At 32.9% G+C, this 27,918-nt stretch overlaps 1 protein-coding gene across 2 annotated transcripts in view; it reads right to left on the minus strand.

Annotated features, from left to right (window-relative positions):
• SLC35A3 (solute carrier family 35 member A3) overlaps nt 1–27,918 on the minus strand; it is a 42,211-nt gene that overhangs the window by 12,400 nt on the left and 1,893 nt on the right. Inside the window, exons 1-7 of one of the 2 annotated variants that reach the window (XR_001595467.2) lie at nt 16,792–16,996; nt 12,559–12,713; nt 12,360–12,482; nt 10,597–10,768; nt 8,201–8,319; nt 6,539–6,672; nt 4,187–4,366 (exon numbers count right to left, since the gene is read on the minus strand). Coding sequence is in view for 1 of the 2 variants with exons in the window: in XM_016133503.2 (XP_015988989.1) it covers nt 4,276–4,366; nt 6,539–6,672; nt 8,201–8,319; nt 10,597–10,768; nt 12,360–12,482; nt 12,559–12,713; nt 16,792–16,978 (981 nt within the window). In the remaining variant the exon portion in view is untranslated. Of the gene's footprint in view, nt 1–298; nt 4,367–6,538; nt 6,673–8,200; nt 8,320–10,596; nt 10,769–12,359; nt 12,483–12,558; nt 12,714–16,791; nt 16,997–27,918 lie in introns of those variants that run through there. The other variant, XM_016133503.2, reaches the window with a different exon arrangement.

Consider the following 27,918-nt stretch of genomic DNA (forward strand, 5'->3'; position numbering starts at 1 on the left):
GCACTTGGATTCAAGGAGCATGATACAGTATTTGCAACAAAAGAAGTATTCCAATACAAAACAAATTAAAGAAGCTCTTTTCATGAGAAGATACCAAAGAAAAGTATACATTTTTAAAATGCTGATATTCTTATGTTAGTGATCTTTTAAAATAACTAAAGCATTCTCTACAAGATTATGTCCTCTATATTGCTTATCATTTGATCCCTATGCATTGAATTGATACACAAAGAAGAAGCAATTATATTCAAGTCATGAAGAAAATATATACCAATTACTATAAATACTTAACCATGAGGCTAGCAAACAGATAATTTATTTAAAACAAATTTTAGGCTATTATCATCATACAAGTAGAGAAATTCTAACTAGTTTAAATAAAACCCAGTCTTTCATGCTAGAGCATAGGCTAGAAAAAAAGACCACATGTGATTAAAGTAACTAGAGAAGTAAGGAAAAGATCAGTGAGTCATTTTTGATATATAGAGAGGAGACTAATTCATTGGTCAAATCAGACACAGGTGAATAGGGAAAAAGGGAAATATTTGAAAATTTTATATAATTAATTATGAAAATAACCTATTTCCATAAATCTACTAATAACTGGATACCAAAAAATGACAAAGAAAATGTCAATTTTAAAAAGCCATTTAACAAAAGACTAGTTTATATAGTCCTTTAAATTACACCATAAAAAATTTAAATATACAAATTATATTCCCAAACTCAAAAGAATCTTTTAAACAAATAAAATAGATATATAGACAAATTCAGAATCCAAATCATTAAAAAAAAAAAATTTAAATCACAGTAAATTATATCTTGTAATAAGAAATAAAAAATGACATTATATACAATTGTTAAAGTTCAAAAGCTCAATGATGGAGCAGTGATGCCATAATTTATTTAAATAAGCCCTATTTGCTAATGCTTATATACCTATTTTAATATTCTGTTAGATGTAAAGAGCAAGTGTTGAAAAACAAAAACATTGAATTATAGTTATTCTTAAAACATCCTAATTTTGCCCATGTGTCCAAAGTTGTGAATTACAGTAATATCCTTTAGAAAAGTTAGGTATTTTTGGTAAAGCAAGGCACACAGGACCAGAGTTTGATAACAGTTGTTTTTTCTTTGGTCCTATAATTTAAATATGCTACATATCCTAGAGAGTCTTAAGATGACTATCAATATAGCATAAATTTTATAAACCTTTTCTTAGGTAAAGCATGCATCTACATGTAATTAAATATTATAAAATGAAAGTGTAAATACAATGAGTAATGCTTAACCCTGTTTTTTTTTAAAGAAAAAAAAACTCAGTTGAATGACTATACAATGACATTTTAAAAGTCCAATAATTCAATATGTAGGAGAAATATCAATTTTTAAGAACAGTCAGCAGTGCATTATGTCTACTGAGCACAACATCAATTAGTTTCAGTTTCTTTCTCCTTGGAATCTAGTTTACATATCAAACTACCTTTCCTTCTAAGAAATTGTGACATTCAACATATATTGATGTAAACATTTAAGTTTTGCATCTCTAAACTACATGTTCTACCATAAAAATAGCCTGTAACTTCTCTAAAATCATTTATTACAGAACATCTACATGTGGCATTTCAAACTTTTATTTCTAAATACCATATTCTTAACTTTTAATAGAATATCAATTGGCACTTTCCTCCCATGAATTAGCACATTTTTATAATGAAGAAAGTAGTTGAGAGATAAGTAAACTTTAAAAAGTATAAGAATTTAAATGATCAAGGAGTCGTTATTATAAAAGGTTAATACAATAAGGCTTTTTTGGAGGTCATCAAAACACATCACACACACAAGAAAATGGCATTATCTGTATATATAACATGACAAGATATAGATTCATCTTCTGAAATATGACTATTTCTTTATGAATTAAAAATTATAAACTATACAACCCAATCTCTAATAACATTTTCAAACCTACTAACTAGAAAAGCAAAATACAATAAAAAATTGCTTTGAAAATATACTTTAGACTATTTTCCTCTTACAACTCTTGATTACAATTTTATAAACTTTCTTGGGAATCTTGAAAATTGTGTTATTTTGAAAATATTTTATTATATTTTATTTTTATATTAACATGTCTGATCCAATCATGCCCTTCTATCATTTTTTGAATTGTTAAAATAGAGACAGACTAAACCTGAATTAACAATTAATTGTGAAGGCATACTGATTAATACATAAGTACCCAACCAATACTTCTTGTGGAATGAACATAAATCTTTACATTTAATCTCAAATTCTGTGCATTTCAGGATTTAGATTTCACTTAGCAATAGGTAATAAAATATAAATCTGAATGTTGCCACAGTCTAAAAACACTATGCGCAAAATGTGGTAAAGTTATTAAGCAAATATTCGAACAGATATTTTTACTTGGTCATTTCAATGATTTTCAAATCATTAAGTCAGGTTTCCAGAAAATTTACTTGGTGACATTTTGAAATCACCAGCAAAATGATTTAAAATATTTTGTAATTTTAACACATTTAAACTCTGGATGAAATAGATTAAGCCTGTGTCTTATAAAGACTAGGATTGCATCAGCAGAATAACACAGCCTATCCTAATTAGCCAAGAGTACCCAAGTTTGTAAAATAGTATTTTTGAGCCAAATTCTGTTTGACAAAATCCATTAGAATGATATAAAAATATATTTTTTACAGTTTTTACACCATTAGAACAGAAAACTTTAAAAAATATATAAAGTATTAGTGAAAGAAATCAAATACTTCTTATACTCAATAGGTAATTTTGTCTAGCCAATAACGAAATTAAACCTACATTCCAATTTTTTTGCCCAATCCATCTTGTCATTTCTGCTATATTTTCTCTCCCTTGAGCCAAGTTATTAAATAACTTGTATAACTGTAACTCCAACTCCAGTGCTAATCAAAGTGGAAAAGAAACCACTATTTAAAGCCCAGTGGTGGCTTCTCCCCAGCAGCTGTGGGAGAACTTGGAACTTGGAACTTAGCTAGCGCTCCCCAGACATGTGATCAGAATGTTCCTGGGGATGGTGATGAGAGGCCCATTAAGTTCTGCTGAGCAGCCCTGAATTTATAGTTATAGTGCTATTTAAAATAATGTAATATCATGGCAACCTGGAATGTCTCCAAGAAAAGTCATTTTGGTCTCAATTCATTGATATCAGTCCTACTAACTTTTTGGTGTTTTTTTGTCAACAGTTGTAGATTAAAGGAAGTTTTTACAGATCAATGAGTAAAATACTCATTTAAAAGCATTCTAGTTGTATACAGTACATGCTTTGATAGTTCAAAATTCTCCAGATGGAGATATTAGATAGTAATTTTTAATTATTAAATGAGTATTTAATCTCTTTAAATTACATATTAAAACTTTACTGAAAATTTACACACAGAAATTTAATTTAAAGTAATACTAAAGATTTATTTGATTTACAAAAAAGAAATGCAATGAAGAGGATAAGGACAAAACTCCATTAGCATAGAGGTCACTGGCTACTATCTAGCCGAAGAGCCACCGGATTGCTTTCAGCAGTTTCAAAACAGTAAAAGATTTTAACATGTAGATGGAGAAACAGATGTGTATATTTCTCTACATTAAATTTAAATATGAATTTTATTCTCCGACAAATCAGACTCAGAATGTTACTTTACCAATTCTTGTGCAAGTGAACAAATAACATTTAGCAATCCTTTGCTTAGTAATCTTTTGTATAAATATAAAAATCTCAGATACATGAAAATGATATTAAGATCAAACTTCTATTTCTTCACAGCTTTATAGGTAATTATAATTTTCAAACTTTGAATATTCCACATAATTTGATATATCTGTACAGAAATAGTAAGATTAAAAAACATTTAATAAGATTAAATAGATCTATTTTGCAGAAATTGATATCTGGCATTTGTTGTTTGTGTGCTCTTGCAAAGAGTGCATAGGACATTTATTTCTGCAGCAATGAAAAAGGTTAAATCTTTAAACTCGGATTTCAAGTTTCCTCCAATAATTCTAATCCCTGGAAATACTTTCAAGTTTCGATTTCTAGATGCAATAGGAATTTTGTTACATATACACATATTTTATCCTTAAACATTTATATTTTCAAACCATTTGAACAATATAATCAGATTCAGCGTTATACCTTCTTAGAATCTGTAGAAGTCTTCTGTTAGGCTTAATGTTGAGATTCCTAGTGCACCATTGTGAAAACCCATTAAAGACAGTATTCGACTATGCTTTAGTGGGATTTCCTGCAGGTTTGGGATCATAACCATATAGGAAAGTAGCTGCTATTACAAGGATGGCTCCAAGGAAAAAGACACTAAAGAGACGAAGAAAAAATATAAAAGGAAAAATCAAATTAAAAGCAAAACAAGTTCCTTTTCTTCCTTTACTATACAAACAAGTTTAATTTGGGGGAAAAAAAATGTTCCAGTAATATGGCTAACAAATATTGTGTACTTAATACATTCCAAGTATTCAGCTAAGTGTTTTACATGCATTACTTCATTTAGTTCTCACAACAACCCCATGAGGAAGTAGTAGTACTATCCTCATTTTTTAATATATGAGGAAACTGAGGTTTACAAAGTAGCTTGCTTAAAGTCCCACAACTCTAAGCAGAAGATGGAATTCAAATTCAAGTACGTCTGACTCCAGAGCCTGCATGTCCATTCACTTTACTATACTGTCTCCCAAAAGTGTTTTAAATGTATTTCATCTTAATATGCCTTTTGCCTACAATACATTGAATAATAAGGTCTCAATTTTTTTCCAATATTTGAAAATATAAAAGGGAAAACTGCATTCTTTTCAAACCAAAGAAGTTCAGTTTAAAATCCAAAACTCAGCACCAATTTTCATAGGATGCTTTATAAAAGGAAATAAGATTAAATATAAAAGACTTGCTTTATTTTATCTATCCATAGATATAATGCCTTTCTATAATTTGGAAATGAACTTAAACTGGTACTGGAACTTACACTGGACATAAGCTGGAATGCTAATCTTAACTTTTAACAGATATGTTCTCAAAATGCTCCTACAGGAACATGAATTGGTCTTGGTTTAAAAGTTTCTATTGACCGTTCAAAGTCACTCCCCTACCTTAAAAACAACAAACAAAACATTTCTTCAGGAAAGGAAAAAGATTACCAATTCTTATTGACAAAAAGGGCCCATCCTAAAGTGGTCCCTCCAATCTCATCTTCCACATTCCATCCCTCTCAGTCTATATAATTCAGCCACTCCATTCAGTGAACACAACTTGTCTTTCAGGACAGTGTCCTTATAAATGATCTCTCTTCCCTTTGCCTGCAACGCCTCTTCTCCCAAGAAAATTGCTTATTCATAAAACTCAGGTCTAGTGTCTCTAAGATTCACTCCCTTTGGCTGAGTTACTCTATGACAACACTTATCATACTGTATTAGATAATACATTATTTCCAATTCTGCTCTCCTGCTCGACCATGTACTCCTCATTCATTGTTGCCTAGTATAGGGAGCGCAATAATTATCTGTTATTATGAACTTCTAGTGTTGACTTGATGCAAATGGGCAACTTTTCAAAAGCCTAAGTTGCAGGTATACATATAAGATTAAAAAGCAAAACTTTCTACAATGTATCTTGGAGAAAATTACTACCATAAGAATATTTGGTAATTATGAACACTTTGGATAAGCTTCTGACTGAAAACTTTGCAGTCATTACGACCTTTTCTTAGCTTTCCAGAACTCCAAAATTGTGTAAAATCGTATGCTCAACTGAAAAGTTTCCTGATCCAGCTTCTTATCCACTCCAGATATCCATTCTCTAACAGGACCTACTAGCATACCTAATAATACCAGGAAACCTTTACTTCTCAAGGCAGATATTTTTCAATGTTTCTGAGAAAAAAAATTTTCTTAAAAAAATTAGGAAAAAAAACTATCAGAGTTTAATGATATTTCAAAGGTTTGAACCCCCTCTTTCTAACAGAATTATATATAGACTTCCACGGCTGCATTGATCGTACTGTGATACTGACACTACAGTCCTGGGTCTCCTGCTTCACCCAGCGTTCTTTTTAAAATTCCTGTCCAGACAACTATTCTTCCTGTTACTGCCTAATAGTTTTTTCATGAGCCATCTTCTTTATATAAACTGCCTACTTCAAGAACGTCTCCCAAGTTTAGCTCTTTAAATTCTGCATTTTAAAATGTCATTATATGACTTATTTTATAACTTACTAACATTTTTATATGGCTTTTATATCACCTTTTGCATGACCTTTTACTCTGGGGAAAAATCCATTCAAAATCTATTGGGAAAATTCTAGCCAGCCAAATTGATATAAAAAACTTTCCAGTGGAAGATTGTTTTGTGCATTTAGTTTGAAACATTTTTTAAAAGATAGTTAAATGGATCTTTTGCTATATTTCTGATCAGATGTTATGAAGAATTCTTATTTTTCAATATACTTTCGGAAATTTAAAGAAATAAAAAAGATATTACCTGGTGGGCACAAAATCTTGCAGCCAAAAATAGGATATCAGTGTTGATAATATTATGGATAAAGAGGTCGCAAATCCTTTTAAAATATTATCCGCATATTTTATAACAGCAGCTATTACAAGGCCTCCAAGTGCCTGCAGAAGTTTTAAAGGTTATTTTAAAAACAAACATATATAAAACTACTTTTCAAAATAATGACTCAATGAAGCTTTAATCCCATTACAGTAGGTGATTTTTACTGAATATCTCTTATAACCAATGGTCTTCTACGTTTTGTTCAATAGCCCTTTTATTTCTAAAGGTAGATAAAGTAACCTGCAGTTTGTTATAGTGGAGTTTGACCAAATTACAGATAAAACATCTGTCTTCATCCAGCTTTGTAATTAAACATCACTTGCTCAGACAAACATGAGAAAATTGGTCACACCAATTAGTGAAATAATTTTACTTTTGATTAAAAATGAAGTGTAACTTGAAAGTCATTTTACTAGCCTTTCAATAACTTCATAACTTCACTTTCTTCCTCTAGTTTCTCTTTATTGTAAAGCCACCTTTCATTGCTGTCAGATTGCTTTTCTTAGAGCATAGTTTTAATAGTTCCCTTTAAGAGTATAGAAAGAACTCTCTACCAAATCTCTCTCAAATTCCAATTGTGGCTACTTAAATAATGAGATTTAACCATATCTCATAGTTTGTTTTCTGCCAAACCCTACTTAGCAACTCCCAAATCTAGGTTACCTACTTATAATAACTTCCACTGCACATCTTCAAATGACAGCAGCTTTTTTAGAGAAAGTAACAAATTATGCCAATTGAGATTACTACAAATTGATGTTTGAATTCAAATATTTTGCAATGTTCTCATTCGTCTATTTACTCCCTGTTGAATCTGTCAGTAATCTTTTTTATTTTACTCAAGTCTTCAGCCACTTCTTAAGAGGGCTTCCCTCTTTGTTAGGATGAAAGCCATCATACATAAACTCTCCTGACTTACCCTATCTCTACTTCAAATTTCCTCTGAATTTTCACTTATCATTGTCTCCTTTTATCTTAAAGATAGACGGATCCTTCCTGTTTTCAAAACAGAACTATCTTGTGCCAATTTCACCCACCTTCCATAGGAACATTGCTCCCTACAGAAAGCCTCTGTGAGGGCAGTGACTTGTATCTTCATCTCTATATCCTCCAGAGTCTCAGTAAGTATTCTTTGGAGATGAAATTACTCAGCCCTCGAACAATTTCAAATTATAAACTGAGGTAATATGACAGGAATGTTCAAATATGTAACTACAATATGAGGCTATAAACTTACAGATTTAAATATATAGAACTGCTTCTTGAGCCTTAATGGAATGACCACAGACTTCCTATATAACAATTGTAGAAAAATCAAAAGTTGCCCTCAGCTTCAACTCTTTTATTCTTAAACTTGCATTTTAATTATGTTAAATTTAAACACCACAGAGTCCATTCATGTTCCCTTTCAAAGTAAGTTTTCATTGTGGCTTTAAGACCAGTTCTATTTTAATTCCCCTGAATAAATTAGATACAGTGAGAGCACTGACAGGAGAGAATTTTCCTCACATCGGTACATCAGTAACTACTTTGATTATATCAAAATAAAGTTCATTAGCATTGAATATAAAACTTTAAATGCCTTACCTGAAGAGCAACAACTATCCAAGTCATTCGGTTATATCCCTGAAAAAATCCATTTTTTGATACCAGTTCTCCATCATAAATGTATACACCCATTAATCCAAATATACTCCCAAAGAAACCTAAAAAAAAAAAGGAATGTTTATGTCATATGTCATTTAGTTTCTCTGGGGAGATATTTGTCCACTGGCATTCCAAATAATTGTATACTTTTTTGATAAAATTTGACTACCTTTAAATTTTTATCTTTGGACATTTATATAAACTTAACAAAAGCATACTTAGTACTATATTATGACTATAAGACATAGACATGAGAATATAAAAAAGAACAGAGATTACCAATCTTGAAACATTAAAAAATATAGAATGCATAAATTACATGACTACATGCCTGTCCTATTCAAATATTTACAGAAGGTATATTTCAATGTATCTTGGTTCTTCCTATTGCTAGATCTAGATTTTCATATATTTACATTCATATCTGAAGATATAAAAGCTCAGTTATGTGGCACAGCTGTTTTCCTTATTAACAAATTCTGAAAATACAAAAAGTAATATCCAAAAAGATCAGAACTAAGAAATAGTCATAGAGAGCATCAGAATCTGTCATTACTAAAGTCTCATTGTTAGTGAGAGCAGATACTATCTTATTCATTGCTGAATCCCTTACCTCTCCAAAGATCTCATCATATGACTGCGGGATTTAAGAGATTCCAGGAGCAATTCTAAACTATGAATGAAGTTATGGATGCCTACAGGGGCCACATCTTAGGGGAAGTCTCTGGCAAGATATATACATAGTAAGAGTACAAGGTGAAGCAACTTTTTTGATAAAACTATAACTAATCTAAGTATTCCACAATGGAAAGGAACTGAAAGGGACGTGAAATGTTCTTTCCAAAATTTTATTTATGCCAACTCTACCATTTTAATATGTCTAATTTAAAACGATGCTGGCATAATACAATATTATAAAAGTAAATACTTCCAAGGGTATTAGTTTTTTTATTATAAAAATAAAACTCGATAATTACAAAATAAATGCATATAGTACAGAAGGGTACATACATGTTAGTATGTACAAATTTATTGCATTCTTTCTATCTGTTTCATAATATTCCACTGTATAAGTAAAAATATGAAATATGTGTATAATACCATGTGCCAAGAATTGTTCTAAATGCTTGATGCATGTTAACACACAACGACCCTATGAGGTAGATACTTCTTTGTGCATTTTGTAGATGAAAAAAACAAACCACGGAAAGGTTAAATAAACTTGCCCAAGCTCATACTGCTGATCAGTGACAGACTCTGGATTTGAATCCATGCAGTGTGACTCTGGAGACCATAATCTTAACCTCTGCACCATTTAATCACACTGATAATTTATTTAACCAGTCTTCTAAGTGTTTTGTTTTTTACAATTGTAACCAATGCCGAAATGAATAACCTGGACATCTATCTTTGTGCTCTTGTGCAAGCATATCTGTAGGATAAATTCTTATCCCGACATGAAATTTTTACATTAGTCTTTAGTTATTTAAAATTTTGTTAAATACTCCCAAATTGAGCTCCAATGACATTATATCAATCTATACCCATAACAACCAGAGGTAATAAGAATTCCAGTTTCTCTATTCTCTATCACTGGAGCTTATCAATTTGCTAACCTTTGAAAATTTGATGTTTGAAAAATGTTATACATTGGTTTATGTTTTTGAAATTTTGAGTTATCTATAACTTATGTATCCATTTCAAAACATTGAGTCGTCTTACCATTAGATTGTGCTATGAAGTCAAACCAAAGAATGAGAAATCCATGAAGTACCAGAGAATCATCAGTTCTGACCTGTCTTTAGTTTTCATCTTATAATTCAATAAAATGTTGGGCAACTCACACAAACCTTTGATATTTCTTTCTTTTCAGATATTTGCATATCTGAAAAGAAAGATAGTAAATCCTGACATCAGGATTTACTATCTGCAAGGCATTTTATTCTAAACATTTTATGTGTATTATAGGATTTAATCCTTATAGCAACATATGAAGTATTATAATTAAGTATACTTTATAGGCGAGGAAATATGTAAGTTATTTGCAACATCTTCTGGGAAAAACATAGCAACCAAGTATAAAGTTATTAAGGCTCCAAATGGTGAGGAGAGAAACTGGATACAAAAACTTTTATGTCACAGACTTAAAATTCCATTTTCTTGAATAAAAGGTATTCATTTAAAACACAAAATTTTTAAAAGGCCAAATCCTTGTCAGATGCTTGGAACATGAGCAGATTTTATGAAAGGCTTATTTACTTAAAGATACATAGAAATCTTTAAATATAAAAATATAATCACTTTACAAAAAACATTAGAAAATACTGTATATTTACCAAGTTGAATATTTCTTATCCACACCGATTGTTTGGTTTCTTTTAAAATTTTCTCAAAGTAAACCCCAGCAAAGCCACTTGAAAAACATGCTGTGAGAACTGCCATGAGGCCTACAAATTGAGAGCCAGCTGAAAGTTCCTTAGAATCAAGCTCTTGGGAATCTGAGGGCCACTGAACAAACAGAAAAACAAAACTGAAGTTTAACGACTATAATATTATGCAAACTGCATATTTAGAGCCCATTCTTATACCTAAAGATAAAAATGCAACCAATACCATTCTTGGAGATTGCAGAGGAGAGCTTTTGAAAGACAACTTTGGAATCGTTTTATTTTTTCTCCCACAGTGATATTACTTTTACAACTTATAATTAAAAAAAAAAAAAACCCTAAAAATTATAAAGAGAATGAATAAACTATAAGCACTTCAGCTGTAGAAATTCAGAGTGTGAAGTATAGAGCAGCAAAAATGGGCCTGGAGTTGTTGGTGCATCATAGAAGGTCCTTATGGGATCATGCTAACCATTTGGGGCCTTACCCTGCAATATCAGTGTTCCTGGCACCAGTTATTTGCCTATTATTGTCATGTTTTTGTTAAAAATCTGTGTTCCACCTGAATGATTAATTACTTGATATTTTAATTTTAAATATACCACTTTTTAAAATGTAATATACCTTATCTTAAGCAATATCGATGAAAGTATGGGTTTGATATGCCAGTTATATTTTCTTCATACCCATTTAGAATAAATATTAAAAATATTTATTCACAATATATATACTATACACTGGGGGAAGTGATGGAGGGCTGATTGCTGAATGGCAGGAAACTGACGTGATTAGATTTGTTTTTAGATAGACCACAATGGTGACCACATGGAGGCTGAATTTGGGGGTAATGCTGTGGTAAAAGATCATGTGAGAAATAAAGAAGGTGTGAACTGGAGAAGGACAGAACAGAGATAGAGTAGACAGAATCAAGAAGTGTCAGACAGCAAAATCAGTAAAGTCTTAGTAACTGATTGGATGTACAGGCAGAAGGAAGAGAGTAGGACAACTAACAGGCTGAGTAAAAATGACTGGAAAAAAACAGAAACAAGAACAGGTTAGATGAGGAAAAGGTAAAGTTTACTTTTGGATATGTTGAATTTACAACGGTCTATTGAAAAACCAAACAAAGATGTGCAACAGGCTTTTAGATATACAAATCTGAAACTATAGGGGAGGACCAGAGCTGCTGACACAGTCCGAGGAGCCGTTGGCATTAAGTGTTAATGCAAACTTCAAGAATGGATGAAATCTCCAACAATAAGGACATAATTTAAGAGAAATTATAAGCCTATCAGCAACCCAATATCTAAAGACACTATTGAGGAAGACAACTCCAAGAAGGAAACGGATAAGGAATCATTAAAAAGATGGAAGAAGAACCAGGAAACAATAGTATCAGGAAAGTTGACAGATAATAAGAAGGGAGTGATTAATAATCTCAAATGCTCCAGATATCCAGTAAAAATCAGCTTTGTTTTATATGCAGTCATATTTCCCCAACTTGCTTGTTCATTTCTTTATGTCAGATAATTTGATTAATATGTATTTTTTATATCAGTTACAATATCTTGCTCAAAGAAAGCGCTCAAAAATATGTCATTTGTGAGAATAAGCATGTTTCAATAAATAATAGAGCCATATTCTCCACGCGCAATAAATAAGGTTTTGAAACTGTGATAAAAAGGAAAGGTATACTTATTTTGAATAGTTACCTGTACAAAAGCAACTCCTGTCATCAAAATTACTAGGGAGAGCCACTGGTACACACCTAATTTTTTACTAAGCATAGACACAGAAAATAGTGCCGTCGTAAGAATTTTCAACTGATACGTGACCTGAAAAAGAAAATGGCTAATATTATTGCTTGTTGGTTTGTTTCTTAAAAGATTACTAGAAATGTATTTTAAGTACCTGATAAGTAGCTGCATCTAGATTTGACAATGCCACATAGAGTAAATTATTCTGAAGAGTGTATATCCCTGATGGAATAGCAAGTTTAAGTGTTTCCATAGGTTTATTAAGAATTTCATCATGTAGTATTCGATTCAGTGCTCTTAGACTACATTCTAGAAAAAACATGAAATGGGCAAAATCAGTAATTAAGTAACTCTGAATAAGTTACATACCCTCTCTCAAGGTCTCAGTTTTCTCAGCTGTCAAAAAAGGAAAATCGGCTATATGTTAAGATACTTTAGATCTAAAATATAGTTTTAATAATGCTTATTTTTCAAATGTTAAGTATTAGTATATTAAGAGCATTATCCTTGTATTCTTTCATTGTTAAATACAATCAAATTGATTATATATATACACGTATTTACACATATATGCAATAAGTATTTAAAACCAAAAGTTCAAAGTGTTAATCTGTCAGCCAAGTATTCTTATAGCAACATTATAAAACTGGTATTTTGTACATTCTATTTTGTTATCGGCCATTCATGCCAACTAATAATTGTGAAGACTTACATTATAAAAAGAAAGTAAATCAGTTAATGAGTGAATTTGGCTGCAAACAACAGAAAACCCAACTGACGCTGGCTCAACTCCATAGGGATTTGCCTCGAATACGAGTCCAAGTACAAAGCTGCTATAACAGCTCAATGATCACATCAAGGACCTACACACACACACACACACACACACACTTTTTAGCTTCATGCTTTTCATCTGCTGCCTACATGACTGTTGCAACAAGATAACTGCTGCACCTCTGGTTCTTGTTTTAGGCAGCAAGAAGAGGAGAAAGCAGTGGCCTAGAAGGCATCTTCTTTCCTCTCATGTTGCAGAGCTAACCTGTGCTGAAAGGGAGCTGGGAAATTGAGTTTTTCCTTTTACGTCCTCCACATTAGAGACAAGAAAGGGAGGAAGGTGTTGGAAATGGACTTCGAGCTAACCAACCTACAGTATCCATCATAAAAAATGTCCAAAAATCTTAAAGATATACATTAACCCCTAAAGAAAGATATTCTACCACTTCACCAACAATGATATTTTAAAGATGATTTTCTCTTCTATCATAAAACTTTAAAACTTTTTTAAATGAAAATATTTGTTAAGAGTGCTGATATTCATCCCTTTTCTTACTCTAAGGTAATAGTAAAAAATTATGTAACTGAAATAAAATTACCAAAAGATTTTTTCTTAGTTTTAGCAGAAGAAAATCTAAAATATTATTAGTTCATTGAAAAATTTTGTAATTAAATTTTTAAATAACCAATGCTATCACATAATTTTCTTACCATCAGTTTAAGGAGGGTCTTGTTTCACATTCCTGCCAATTCCTGGTATCATTAGATTTTTTATTTTTGCCAAGCTGAGGGTAGTATAATTGAGTCTTGTGGTTTTAATCTGATTTCTCTAATTGCTATGAGGTTGATCATCTTTTTATACATTTGTTGGCTATTCAGGTTTCCTATTCTGTGAATTGCCTAATTATATCTTTTGTCCTCTTTTCTGTTGAGTTGCTAGTCTTTTTCTTATTGAGTTGGAGGAGTTCTTTGTATAATCTGGATTAATTTTTGGTGGCTACATGTGATATAAACATCTTTTTTCAATCTGTGGCTTGTTTTCTCACTTGATTCGATATACAAACATTTCTCATTTTAATGTACCCAAATTAACTATTTTTTTCTTTCATGATGTATTTGTATTTTTGTATCTTTTTTGAAATCATTTACGGTACCAAAGTCATAAAGTTTTTACTCTTATATTTTAACATGCATACTTAACAAAGTCTAGAGTTAATCAAAATCTCTATCCTCACCTCTGACATCTTGACCAGAAGTCCTCAAGTTTTGTTTTTCTAAGTGTCAATTAATCCACCTAGAATTAACTTTTGTGCAGGGTGTTTCTATTTGGTTTGCTGAAAGTTGGTTGGTTTTACTGTCTCTCTCAAAGCCAACTACTCATGTCAAGGATACCTTTAGCTCCACAATGCTAAATGAGTGGATACTTTTTTATTCACCTAGGCTTTAGCAGCAAATACACCACTTCCTCTGCTTTCCTATTACCTTTTCATGTTTTTGTTTTCTTTCCATCTTGCTGATAACTCCTTCAGTCTTCTTCTGCTGATTCTTCCTTCTCAATCTGACCTCTAAATATTGGGAATGCTAATTTAGAGAAAAGAAGTCAATCCTTGCCTTCAAAGCAATATACAAGCCGACAAATCCTTAGCTCTCTAGTCACATATTCTATTTTACATCTCAATTTGCTTGCCTTATAGGTATCTCAAATTTAACATGGCCCAAAGAAAAGCCTCAATTTCTCCCAAAATCTATCTTCCATATATCATTCATTGCAGTGCCCATTCATCTGGCAATTTAATAAAAACTTAGGAGTTATCTCTGACCTGGATCCTTCCATTTCCCTGATCTTTATACACCTAATCTACTAGCAAGTCACGTAGCTGTAGCTCAAAAAGACACCTCATAATCATCCTCTCTTCTCTAATAACATAGTCTAAGCCACCATCATCTTCTTGCCTGGACTCGTGCAACAGCTTCCAAACACAGTTTCTTACACTTCTTCTTACCAACTCCTTTCCTGTCAATACAGTTACCACACTGGTCATTTTGTGTGCAAAACAAACCAAATATTAAACAATTTCTCTTTGTTTCTACAGTGAAATTTGCATTGTCCTGCATTGTCTTTTCTGAATACCAGTTCAAACTCTCTTTGTTCCATTCTCCTTCCAGATTCATATGCTCCAGCCACACTGGCCAATACTTTTAATAGTTTCAAAAATATACCAAATGTACAAACAAGCCGATTTAAAAATGGGGAACAGACTTTTCCCTAAAGATATACAAATAGCCAAAATATGCACATGAGAACATGCTCAACATCACTAGTCATTATGGAAATGCAAATCAAAACCACAATGAGATACTACTTCACACTTATTAAAATGGCTATAATTAAAAAAAAAACAAGTGTCGGTGAAGATGTGTACAAGAGAAACTGGAACTCTTGTACATTGCTGGGGGAAATAAAATGGTGCAGTTGCTATGCAAAAAAAAGTTTGGTGGTTCTGCAAAAAGTTAAACGTAGAACTATGACACAGCATTTCCATTCCAAAGTATACACTCAGAAGAAATGAAAGCAGGGACTTGAACGGAGATTTGTATTGTCTACTGCAGCATCATTCATTGTTCATTGCAGCATTATTCACAATTGCCAAAAGATCGAAACAACGCATCAACAACAACATGTGAACGGATAAAATGTTATATATATAGATATAGACACACACACACAATGAAATATTATTTAGCCATAAAAAGGAATAAAGTTCCAATACATGTTACAATGTGTGTGAATCTTGAAAACATTAAACTAAATAAAATATGCCAGACAAAAAGAGAAATAGTGTATGATCTAACTTACATGAAATATCTAAACTAGGCCAATTCACAGAGACAGAAAGCAGATTAGAGTTTTCCAAGGGCTCAAAGTAAAGGACCACGGGAGTCATTGATGAATTGTTACAGGGTTTCTGTTTGGGGTAATGAAAAATTTTAGAAATACATAGTGCTGATGGTTGTACAATTTTGTTTATATAATGACACTGAACTATACTCTTAAAAATGATTAAAGCGGCAAATTTACACTTGTATTCATGTGTATATATAACTTCTAAAAATTAATAATGTAATATACTAAAAAACCATTGAATTTTACACTAAAATCAATGAATTATATAGCATATAAAGTTTTTTGGTTTTTGTTTTTTTAAAAAAAGAATATCAAATTAGTCACTACTGGACTAACCAATGCAGCAAATAAAAGGCCTTGACGTTAGTAAGTAATTATGATTTCTCTAAATTTCTAACAATCACAGAATTACAGAGTTTGCACTTGTTCTCAAATTATTTATTATAAATGCAAGAAATGTTTTAAATGTACAGTTTAACCAGAAGACACAAATAATGATATAGATTAAATAAATGCCTTTATTACTAGACTAAAGCTGTCATAATATAAAATGAAAAATATTGAAATGTACTTTAGTACTAGGGCATTAGATAATACAGTCGTGTTCAAGAATGTGTAGTTATCTATATTTACATGTGTCATATGTAACACAAAACAAACAAATTGCAATGGCAAAATAAATTATAATAACAAAACCTAGATACCTACTGCTGTCTTTGTAGACTAATAAAATGCAGGCCATTATCTTCAAAAGTTCAGCAACAACCACTGCTGTAGAAGATAGATAACGAGGTCCCTCCTCTTTTAAAGTCCTAGAATAACGCATTGTCAGAACCAAACTGGTAGTCTGAAAGACCAAAATTCCCAAGGAAAGGTATTTTAGGTTGGCAGACATTGTTTTATCTTCATCTGCCTGAAAAACAAAATAAACAGGGCAAATAAACAAAATTAGAAAATACAGAAACTAATATATTATAAACCAGTAAGAGATGTCAGGTCCTAGATGAGATGGAGTAAGTATATTCCACCTTATCTTTTGTACTAATTACAACTATAAACTTTGAACCAAAGACAAAAGCAACTATGAGAAGACTCTGAAAGATGGAAAAAAAAAAAAAAAAAGACAAACTGGCTAGAAACCTCAGATTCTGAGTTTATGACCTAGCAATAAATTCCCTGGAGATATTTTTGCCACCTATGTATCTCACCTTGGGTGCCACAGCAGTTTACAACCTGGAACCACCAACAGGTGGTATAGATCAGCAACAAAAAATGCCCCAAGAGAAATCTACTGTCTCTAACCAGAGGAATGGGGAGACAGCGGCCAGGCTGATGGAACCCTCACAATTGAGTGCTGTGTAATCTATGGGATGGAGCCTTGCTGACCCTGCACTGAGAGCAGAGGTGGCAGCCCGCCAGCACTCCCACCAAGGGCTGCAGCCACAAAGACTACAGAGGCAGAGCCTGGTCTATCATTCCTGGCCCATGAAAGGTGAATGTCGGCAGAGAGGCAGTACCCTTCTTCCCTCCCCAGTGAGTGTCTACTAATATAGAGTATTTAAGTAAAAACCAAGGTCCTATAACACTCAAAATGTCCATGATACAGTCCAAAAATGAATATACTCATCATACTAAAAAACAGTGAAAACTCAATTAGGGTGAGTAAAGACAATCAACTGAAAATAACACAGAATTGACACAGATGTTGGAATTATCAGACAAGAATTTTAAAGAAGGTACCACAGAAATGCACCGACATCAAGCAGTTATAAACACATTTGAAATACTTTTAGACTTACATATAAGTTGAAAAAATAGTACAAGAGTTTTTGGGTACCCTTCACCCAGCTTCTTTCAATGATAAAAGCTGCAAAGCTTCTATATATTTTCCGTAAAGTAATTTAGTATTAACCCTAAGAAACTCATTTTATATATGAAGCTACAAATGAGTTAAAGTAAAAGGATGGAAAAAGACATGCCATGAAAAAAATAACTATGGGAAAATTGGAGGGGCAAAATAGGTTACATAAGAATTATTTCTAGAACTAAAGAAGGGCATTTCAGAATAAGAGTCAATACCTCACAAAGATACAGCCATTATAAGCATATATATCTTAATAACATAGCTTCGAAATACATAAAGCGAAAACCTGACAGAAAAGAAAAAACAGATAAATCCAGAGCTGTAATATGAGACTTTAACCTAACTTTCTCAGTAATTATGACAATACACACAAAAAAGTAAGAAAAGTGAAGATCTGAAAAACACGACCACTGTTAACTGCTGTAGAATGGAGATGCTCCATTAAGACCCTCCTCCGAGGAAGGGCTTAATGTGGAGTGTGTTGTCTCCACCCAAAGTCACATCCTTTGCCTCAAACTGATCTAAGGATTTAATGCAATCCCAAACAAAATCCCTCAGACTTTTCTGGTAAAAACTGGCAAGCTGATTTTAAGGTTTCTATGGAAATATAAAGGACCTAGACAACCAAAACAATTTTAAAAAGGAAAAATAAAATTGAAGGCGTTAACTTACTGAAATTTCAGAGTTACTACAAGCTCTAGTAATTAAGACTGGTATTGACGTAAAGACAAAGCTATAGATCACTGGAACAGAATACAGTCCAGTACTAGATCCATAGATATTTGGTCAAATGATTTTGCCAAAGGTATCAAAAAGAAAGGATAGTCTTTTCAATAAATAATTCTAGAACAATGAGATATCTATTTTTTTTAAAAAAGAATCTCTACCCTTATCTGCCTCATACCGAATATTAACTAGAAATGGATCACAGACCTGTCATAAAAGCTAAAACTATAAATATTCAAGAAGAAAACACAGGGAAAAATGTAGCTATAAAGAGATACGCAAAGATTTCTTAGAATATAAAAGCACAACCCATAAAAGAAAAATATGGATAGATTAGACATCATCAAAATTGAAAACTGCTCTTCCAAAGGTACTGTAAAAATAACAAAAAGCAAACCACATCATAGGAAAAAATACTTTCCATACATCTTACATCCAGAATATATACAGAACTCTTACAACACAGTAAGGAGAAGACAAACAGTCCAATATTAAATGGGCAGAAGACCTTAATAGACATTTCACCAAAAAAAATAAATAAATGAATGGCTAATAGGCACATGAAAAGGTGTTCAACATCAGAGTCATTAGAAATACAAATTAAAACCACAATGAGATATATTATACATTTATTAGAATGTCAAAATCTTAAAAATTGATGCTACCAAGTGTTAAAGAGAATTTAGAGGGGGAAAAAAAACCCTCAAACATTGCTAGTGAGAATGTACAACCACTGTGGAAAATTGTTTGACAGTTTATCAAAATAATAAGTAAAAGTCAATCTTTTCATATGATCTAGAAACCTAATCTTAGGTATACCCAAGAGATTTAAAAACATACGTCCACACAATACTTGTACATGAATATTCATAGAAGCTTTATTTGTGACAGCCAGAAACTGGAAAGAACCCAAATTCCCATTCATGGTGAATAAACATATTGTGGTGCATCCATGCAATTGAACGCTATTCCACAATAAAAAATATTGATACATTAAAATATCGATGAATCACAAAAAAATACAGAGCAAAAACATTTAGTCAAAAAGGTATATACTACATAATCCATTTACAGTAAATCCTAAAAAAGGCAAAACTAATCTGTAGTGACAGATGCAAATTAATGGTTGCCTGTGTCTATGGGCTAGGGGTTGACTGCAAAGGGACAGCAAGGAATTTTTGAAATATTCTATATCTTGACTATGTGTCGGTTATATGACTGCGTTCATGTATCATAACTCACTGAATTAACTATATATTTAAAATGGGCACCTTTTATTGTATATAAATTATAGCTCAAAATTGATTTAAAAAAATTAAAGATTGAGGACATACTAAGTAGTAGCATTCCTTACCAGGCTTTCCTCATTCTGGCTCTGATTTCTTCTGATTGATACCAATGGCATTCTGTTACTCTGTTCTTCACCCCAACTCTATCCTTCCCATGATTCCATCTTCCACCCTAAATTTTATTAATATGAGCCTTGTTGATAGTATATCACTTTACAGCTCTCAAAACCAAGCCACCACTTATGCTTCAGACACATGATCCTTTTTCTTTCCTTACCTCGTAATTATATAATAGTACGTAATATATTCAAACAGATTCAAAAATAATTATTTAGTGCCTACATTAGGCTAAGTACCATGGTTACAGAGAGAGGCTATCCACCAAGGCACAAAGTCTAGTTACTAAATTTAGCAATTCCTACCTCCAACTGAATATGCCACAAACACAAACAATGCAGCACCATAAATATAAAGTCTTTAATGGTGAAAAATATATACAATGATTGAAAAAATATTTTAAGTATTTCATTTGAATTTGAGAGAAGATTTTAATATCTCTTTGTCATATATAGAGTATCAAGCTTAAAAGAAAGAATACATAGACTTCTTTAGCAACCATTTATGTCACTTTTGTAAATCTGCATTAGAGAGAACCCTAATGTAAAATAAAGTTACAACATTTTAGAGGTGGAAGAGTTTAGAAATCATCTTGTATAATCTCTTCATTTTAAAAAGGAAGAAAATAGTGAACAGAGAAGTTAGATGATTTGTTCAAGGTCATATACTACTAATTGGAAAGATCAGGTTATATAGTTAAATATCAAGTTCCCTAGCTCCTATTACATGCCACCTGCAGAATTCGATGGTAGCCTTTATCTCTGTATGGAAGGACAGCAAGTTGTCAGCAATCTACATTTGGCAGAAGCATCTGGAAAATGTCAATGATTTCAAATCTTTTCAAGGAATGGTTTGTTCATTCTGTGCAGCTAAGACCATAATATACCTGCTATAGAAGCAATGCTCTAATTTATTTTCAAATTAAAATGTAAAGGTCAGATTCTAAGCCAGAATATATTATTTTACTATTTTGCTTTTCCATTTCCAAGCATATATGGCATTAATATATTCACCTTGATAATACAGTTCTTAATTATTAATAAAATTCTTAATAGTCTCTTACAATGTATTTTAAGTCTATGAGATAATAAAAAAATATATTGTGGTCTCTGTTCTCCTACTCTTGACACCTTTGTAGTTTCCTGGGTGATAGGAGACTTATGTTCTAATGTGGTGACTCTGGGTGGGCTACTGGATGGCTCCTGAATAGGGGCTGGTCACAGAAAGAACATGCCATGATTAGAAGTTTGGAATTTTCGGCCCTACCCCTAACCCCATTCTCTTGAGAAAGGAAAAGGGCTGAAAATGGAGTTAATAATCTAGCATGCCTACTTGATGAAGCTTCCATTAAAATCCCAATTGTATGAGGTTCACAGAGCTTCCAGGTAGGAAAACACATCCACACTTGGAGGGTGATGCACCCCAACTCCACAGGGACAGAAGCTCCTGCACTCAGGACCCTTGCCCTATGTACCTCTTCTTCTGGCTATTCATCCATACCCTTTGTTATATCCTTTAATGAACTGGTCAACCTGAGTAGGTGTTTCCCTGTGTTCTGAGGTGCACCAACATATTAATCGAAACCAAGGAGGCAGTCGTAGGAACCCTCCATTTGCACCCAAGTTGGACAGAAGCTGTATGTAACCTGAAGACCTACTACTTGCGACCGGCATCTGAAAGTCCTGTGGGACTCAACTCAGCTCTTAACCTGTGAGATCTGATGCCATCTTCAGGTTAAATTGAGTTAAATTGTAGGATACCAGCTGGTGTCACAAGAAATTGTTTGGTGTGGGGAAAAAAAAACGCATGTTTGGTGACCAGAAATGTCAGAAGTGAAGTATTCTGTATGAGGGATAAAGGAGACATAAAGCAGGGAAGAATTGGGTTGTTTTTCTACTACAAAATTAAAAAGTAAAATATATGTAAAACAAATGATTATTCATACTAGATCCTGTAAAGAATTTAATTTACAATTCTGACTGAGGGCAGAATAAACTCAAAATGAAAAATATCAAAATACGAGAGTTTCTAAGATTATACAATTACGTAGTTTGATTCTGGAGTACAATACAGGTAAAACTAAGTATTATCACTTAATACCAACCATAAATGCACACCAAATCCATATATATGTAATAGACCAAAATAAAGATTATGTTCCCCTTCTACAATTTATAAAATTAACCTTGTTTCTTCATCTTTAAGTCTATAATATTTTCCTATTATTGAAAACAAACTTTAAACAATTTCATGTTTAAGATTTAATTCCAGTCCTTCCTACATTTTTTTCTCTTTATAATTCTCCTTTTATCTTTTCAGGTATTGCCACTCTTCTGGTTTTCAGATTATTCTTTCACAAAAATTTCCTGTTTAAGAAACTTATATACCAATAATCAACAAGAAACTGTGCTAAGTTCTTTCACAAATGTAACCTCTTTCAATTTACTGTCAAAGTCTTATGAACCAAACAAATTACTGCCTATGTTTCTTTAAGGACTCCGATGACTAAGCTCCCTGAACCCACATGAGTTTACAGAGGATTGCCAATTTATAGCAGGATCAGCAAAGTCAGAATGTTCCACTTTCACCTTAACAGCTGAGACCTGAAAAATGCACTTGAAGGGAACCAAAACTTTTCCACCTTGAAGCTGCTTTGGGGGATAATTATTTTAAGCTGTTTATTAAGAAACAAGCCTCAGAAAGAACCTTTGGCCCTCCCGCATTTTCCTATCCAAGAGATTCAGGCAGAGAAAACTGCTTCAGGAAGGAAATCTTAGAATGCTGCTTTAGCTTAATTTGAATTAACTGTAGTAAATAAGAGGCCATCAGGTGGGAGCCTGCTAGCTAGAATATCCTACGATACCCACTGTTTCTGACTCGCCCAGCAAGAATTTGCCGTCCTGTATGTCCCACTTTTCTTCAAGAACTTATAAATTGCCCATTCTCACTTCTGAAATCTAATACATCATGCCCTCTCTATTTTCTCCTTTGTCCAAAATGTCCTATATACCCAACGTTGCCTTGCTGTCTTTGGAATTTTCATGCCTATGTGAATTCCCCATGCGCATGTATTAAAATTTTGATTTTCTTAATCTGTCAATTTGATTAACCTAGCTAGAAGAACTTAGAAGAGAAGTATTAATTATTTTTTTAGCCCCCTAAATCATTTTGTATTTCACAGAAAGTATTTCAACAACCTTTTGGATTTCTTAGTCTTAAAACACCAAATGTTTAGTCAATGTTTTAAAATTTATAGATTTTAAAAAATGACTAAGTACTTAAGAAATTCTGCAAATCAATTTTCCTCCTATTATGGAAATGAAAGGCTAAATTTCTAACTTAAGAGTTTTTAAAGTGAGTTATATTTACATTTTCTAAACACTAGTCCTGAAATAACTCCCTAAGTACAATATAATAATCTACTAAAGGTAAATGACATAATAGAATACAAATAAAAACGTAACAGTTATAAAGTGGTATGCAAATATAAGTTCATATTATATAACAGTCAGAAACTGCTACTAGTTTAAAAACAAACCTTTTAAGGTTTTCCAAGTAAATGAACAGAAAAAGACAACACATAAGGAAATGCTGACCTCAGGTGCAAATTTCTTTCCATTATCTCCCATGATGCCAAAACTTTAAAACTGTCACCTGTAACTGATATACAGAAGAGGCATGAGAAATAAATTAACTAAATATTAAACCATGTTCAGAGCCTACAAAGTGCTGCCAGACCACGGTAGGCCTACAGAACAAAAGAAGGTTACTGCAGAGATTACTAACAATTTACCTACACAAGAAAGGAAGACAGAGTCTTTTAAGTTGTACCCTACACAAAATAAACCCAACCATTCACTCCCTATCGCCAAATCATGGGGAACCTATAGAACAAAGGCTGAGACTGATAGCACGCCTTTAACGCTGCATACCCATACCATCGAAGGAAAATAGGTAAAGTCTTTAAACGTAATTCACAGAAACTGAGAATGACACATAAACTGAATTCCTCGAACACTAGAGGTCTGTCTCTCTCATTGTCACTGAGAGGAGACGACACTGTGGAGGTTATTCCTTCTCTAATAAACTTTCCTTTTGTCTCCAACTCTGCTGTGCACTTGAACTCTTTCCTGTATGTGGTCAAGAACCCTCACTCGCTTCTCCCAGTGTAAGACCTGAGTCCCCACTGGGGGGATTCTCCCTGTCCTGCATCATAATTATATGCTTAATAATAACAAATGGCTTTACTTCTGACACTGGCATTTATATATTTTCTGACAATCTCAGAAGTAGATATAGTATTCTCAAAAAGTAGCAACCATACGTTGTAGTTGAAATCCATAATAATCCCATGGAAATCCAAAAATCTTATTTTTTATAAAAGTGAAATAAATTTGAGTCAAAGATAATTTACACTATCAGTATAATCATTTTTGTTTCTATGAAAGGAATAATAATCTTAAACTAAATTAGTTCACTCCCAAGTGTTTAAAGAAAAGTACATTCCTGCTCCATAACACTTAATGACCAACTCTATTCTTTACCATTTCCTGTTCCTATTACAGTTAAGTTAAACAATTTTTCAGTGTTTCTCCTTCCTTTTCTTCCTCAAGATATCAGGCAACTTTAGATAATAACTTTATGTGAGTTAATTTTTAACTTGTTCTTTCTAACCTGCAGAATTTCCATTACTAACATCAGGTAAAATAAATAGTACTCAAATATTTCTTCAACTACACAAATATCAAACCTATTTACATTTTAATTTTAGATGAAAAATTATTTAGTATTATTGAACTCTTTACACAAAGTCAATGATTTGAAAGACATAATGACCTAAGAAGTGTAGCTCTAAGATCCCCTTCAATGTGTGGTGCTGTGTAAAACTGTCTTCCTTCTCACCCTCCCATTTCCCCACCTCTGTGCTTTCCTGCTCTAGTACTTTGTGCTATGATCATTTCCGGCCACTTAGAGCCAAAGGCAGAAGTTAAAGTTTTCTATGAAGAAAGTTAAAGTTTTCTAAGAGAGTAGTGTAAAAGCCAGGTAAGGTCCAGAGACATTTATCATTAGTAAATGTTTAAGACTTAAAAGACTGGAGGCAGAAATAATAGATACCACACAACTCTCCACAACTTGCCATCAATATTTAATACAAACTTACTACGGTCAGGCACTGTGATGAGCACTGGGTGCATAATGAATAAGACAAATGTCTGCTCCTCTAGCATGGAAGACGTGTATTCAAATCATTCAAAAAATAGTCTGGCTAAAAAAATCTGCACAAGATTTGGAAGGCAGAAGTGAAGCAAGAGCCATTACTCTCAGAAGTCTGTCAGGGTTAAGAGTGGTGAAACAGGTACCGACAGGTTCCAGTTTATCCCCACTCTTCCCTGCTCTAGGTCAGCTCTTCCTCCCAACTGCTGACCCTACTGAGAAGCAATGGGCCCAGGCTCTCCACTGGACTCCTGACTGTGGACATCAAGAGACAGCTATGCAGAGGTCAGAGCTTTCTATAAATTTTTCTACAAGCACCACTGTGTGTTCCTACTCTGGCTGCAGAATACGCTGGCTCGTAGATTCCTTTGAAAGCTCTGACTTGTCTACCCACATCAGTCTTTCAGAAGGGTTTAGTCACTTTCACTAAACTTCAACACTCTCTTCTTTGACTTTTACTTCCCCTGCTTCTCCCACGATTGTGAAATGTCTTCTTACTATTTTACATCCCTTATTCTGCTTCTCTATTGAACCCAACTGATATAGTTGGTACCAAATGTGGTCCCAGGGTAAAAGTGCCATAACTTTAGAAATCTAGAATCAGTTTTCTGATCTGACTAGATTTAAAAACATTAATGACCTAATGAGAGTTCATCAGGCCAAGGGAAATACTACTTAAATTATCACCTGTCATCAAGACTGATCAAATAGTGGCTGCCACAAACATTTTACTGGAAATAGGCATAAAATGGTTTTCGATGGTTGCTTCTAAGTCAGTTAGGAAACTTTAAGAAAATAATAAACCTGAGGCCCAAATTCACAGTCCAAGGTCCAAGGACAGAAATTGAAAGATTCTATGACTGTCGCCCTAAAACAACTTATCTTGTTTAGGTACAAAGTCAACATTTCTTAAACCCAAATCCAGTCTGATACTGTGGTAGACTGAAATAAAAAGCCAATAAAATAAAAAAAAATAAAAACATTGAGTTTACAATTTTACAGGGTCTCAGGATCCTATATTCTATATATTTTTACATCTCTATATCCTAGCACATGACCAGACATAAAAATATGCTTGAGGATTATAGTAGGCTGAATAATGGTCTTGAAAAATATCAAGTCCTAATCCCTAAAACCTATACACGTTATCTTATTTGGAATAGGGGATTTTGCAGGTGAAATTAACTGAAGGATCTTGAGATGGAAATATTATCCTTGATTAGCTAAATGAGCCTCAAATGCCAACACAAGTGTCCTTATTAGAAATAGAAGGGGAAAATATAGATACACAAGAAGAGAAGGCAATGCGAAGATAGAGCAGAGAGAGAATCAAAGATGCTGGTCTTGAAGACTGGAGTAATGTACCCACACAAACTAAGTGCGGGCCACCAGAAGCTGGAAGAGGAAAGAAATGGATTCTTCCCTAGAGCCTCCAGAGGAAGCATGGCCCCACTGACACTTTGATATCAGCACAGTGATACTGATTTGGATTTCTGGCTTCCGGAACTGAGAAAGAATACTGATACAATAGCTTTTTAGAGGTTAAAATCTAATGTTAAGCTACCAATTCATATTGATCTGCAATAAAGGGAACCAAAATTTTGCTACGCTGAAGCTGCTTTGGGAGATATAGATTTTAAGGTGTTTATTAAGAAAAAAAAAAAAAGACTCAGAAAGAACCTTTGACCACCCACCCCCCTTCTTGTCCAAGAGAATCAGACACAGAAACCTGTTTCAGGAAGGAATCTTAGAATGCGGCCTTGGCCTAATGTGAATTAAGAACAGTAAATAAGAGGACATAAGGCTGGTGCCTATTAGCTAGAGACGCCCTGACCTGTTGTTTGAGTTGCCACGCAAGAATGTTCCTGCCACGTATCGTGCACTCTTCTTCAACTAGCTGTAAATTGCTCTCTCTCACTTCTGAAATCCAATACTCCTTCTGTGCTTTTCTCCTTTGTCCAGAAATGTCTTATATCACGCTTAAGTGAATTCTCTGAGAGCATATATTAAAATTTTGTTTTTCTTCTCTTAGCTGACTGTTGATTTGACTATTAGCTCAGCTAGAAGAACTTAGAACGTGAGAGGAAAAGTATTTGCCTCCTCAGAAGTATACATGTTAATAAACTTCTGTGTATTTTTCTCATTCATCTATCTTTTATTATAGGAGTCTGAGCAAAGAACTCAAAAGAGTAGAGGGAAAATTATTTTTCCTCCCCTATAGGGGTGATAATAACTAGATTTATTACTAGAATTAAATGAATGATTAAAATATGGAACAGAAAAGCACTTTCAAATATAAGATTATTAAAAATTAAAAATCTGAAATAAGGTTACTCTACAACATAAGATTTATCCTTGCCTCTAGGAGTGCTGAAAGATTTTTATTATTTCATTATAGGATTTAATGTAGCAATTATTTATTAAGGGTCTAATACATCATAATACTGTGTTCATGTACTAAAGTACTAAACAAATTTAAAAGATACAGTTACAAGCTTTAAAAAACTTACATTCTAGTAGTGATAAATTTCTCAAATAACCATAGTACAATGGAAATGTAACAAGTATCATAAGATTTATAAAGCCCAACACACGAGGACAAATGTTTTGGACTAATGGTAGACT

The sequence above is a fragment of the Rousettus aegyptiacus genome, unplaced genomic scaffold, assembly GCF_014176215.1.
Source record: "Rousettus aegyptiacus isolate mRouAeg1 unplaced genomic scaffold, mRouAeg1.p scaffold_m13_p_17, whole genome shotgun sequence".
Lineage (NCBI taxonomy): Eukaryota > Metazoa > Chordata > Mammalia > Chiroptera > Pteropodidae > Rousettus > Rousettus aegyptiacus.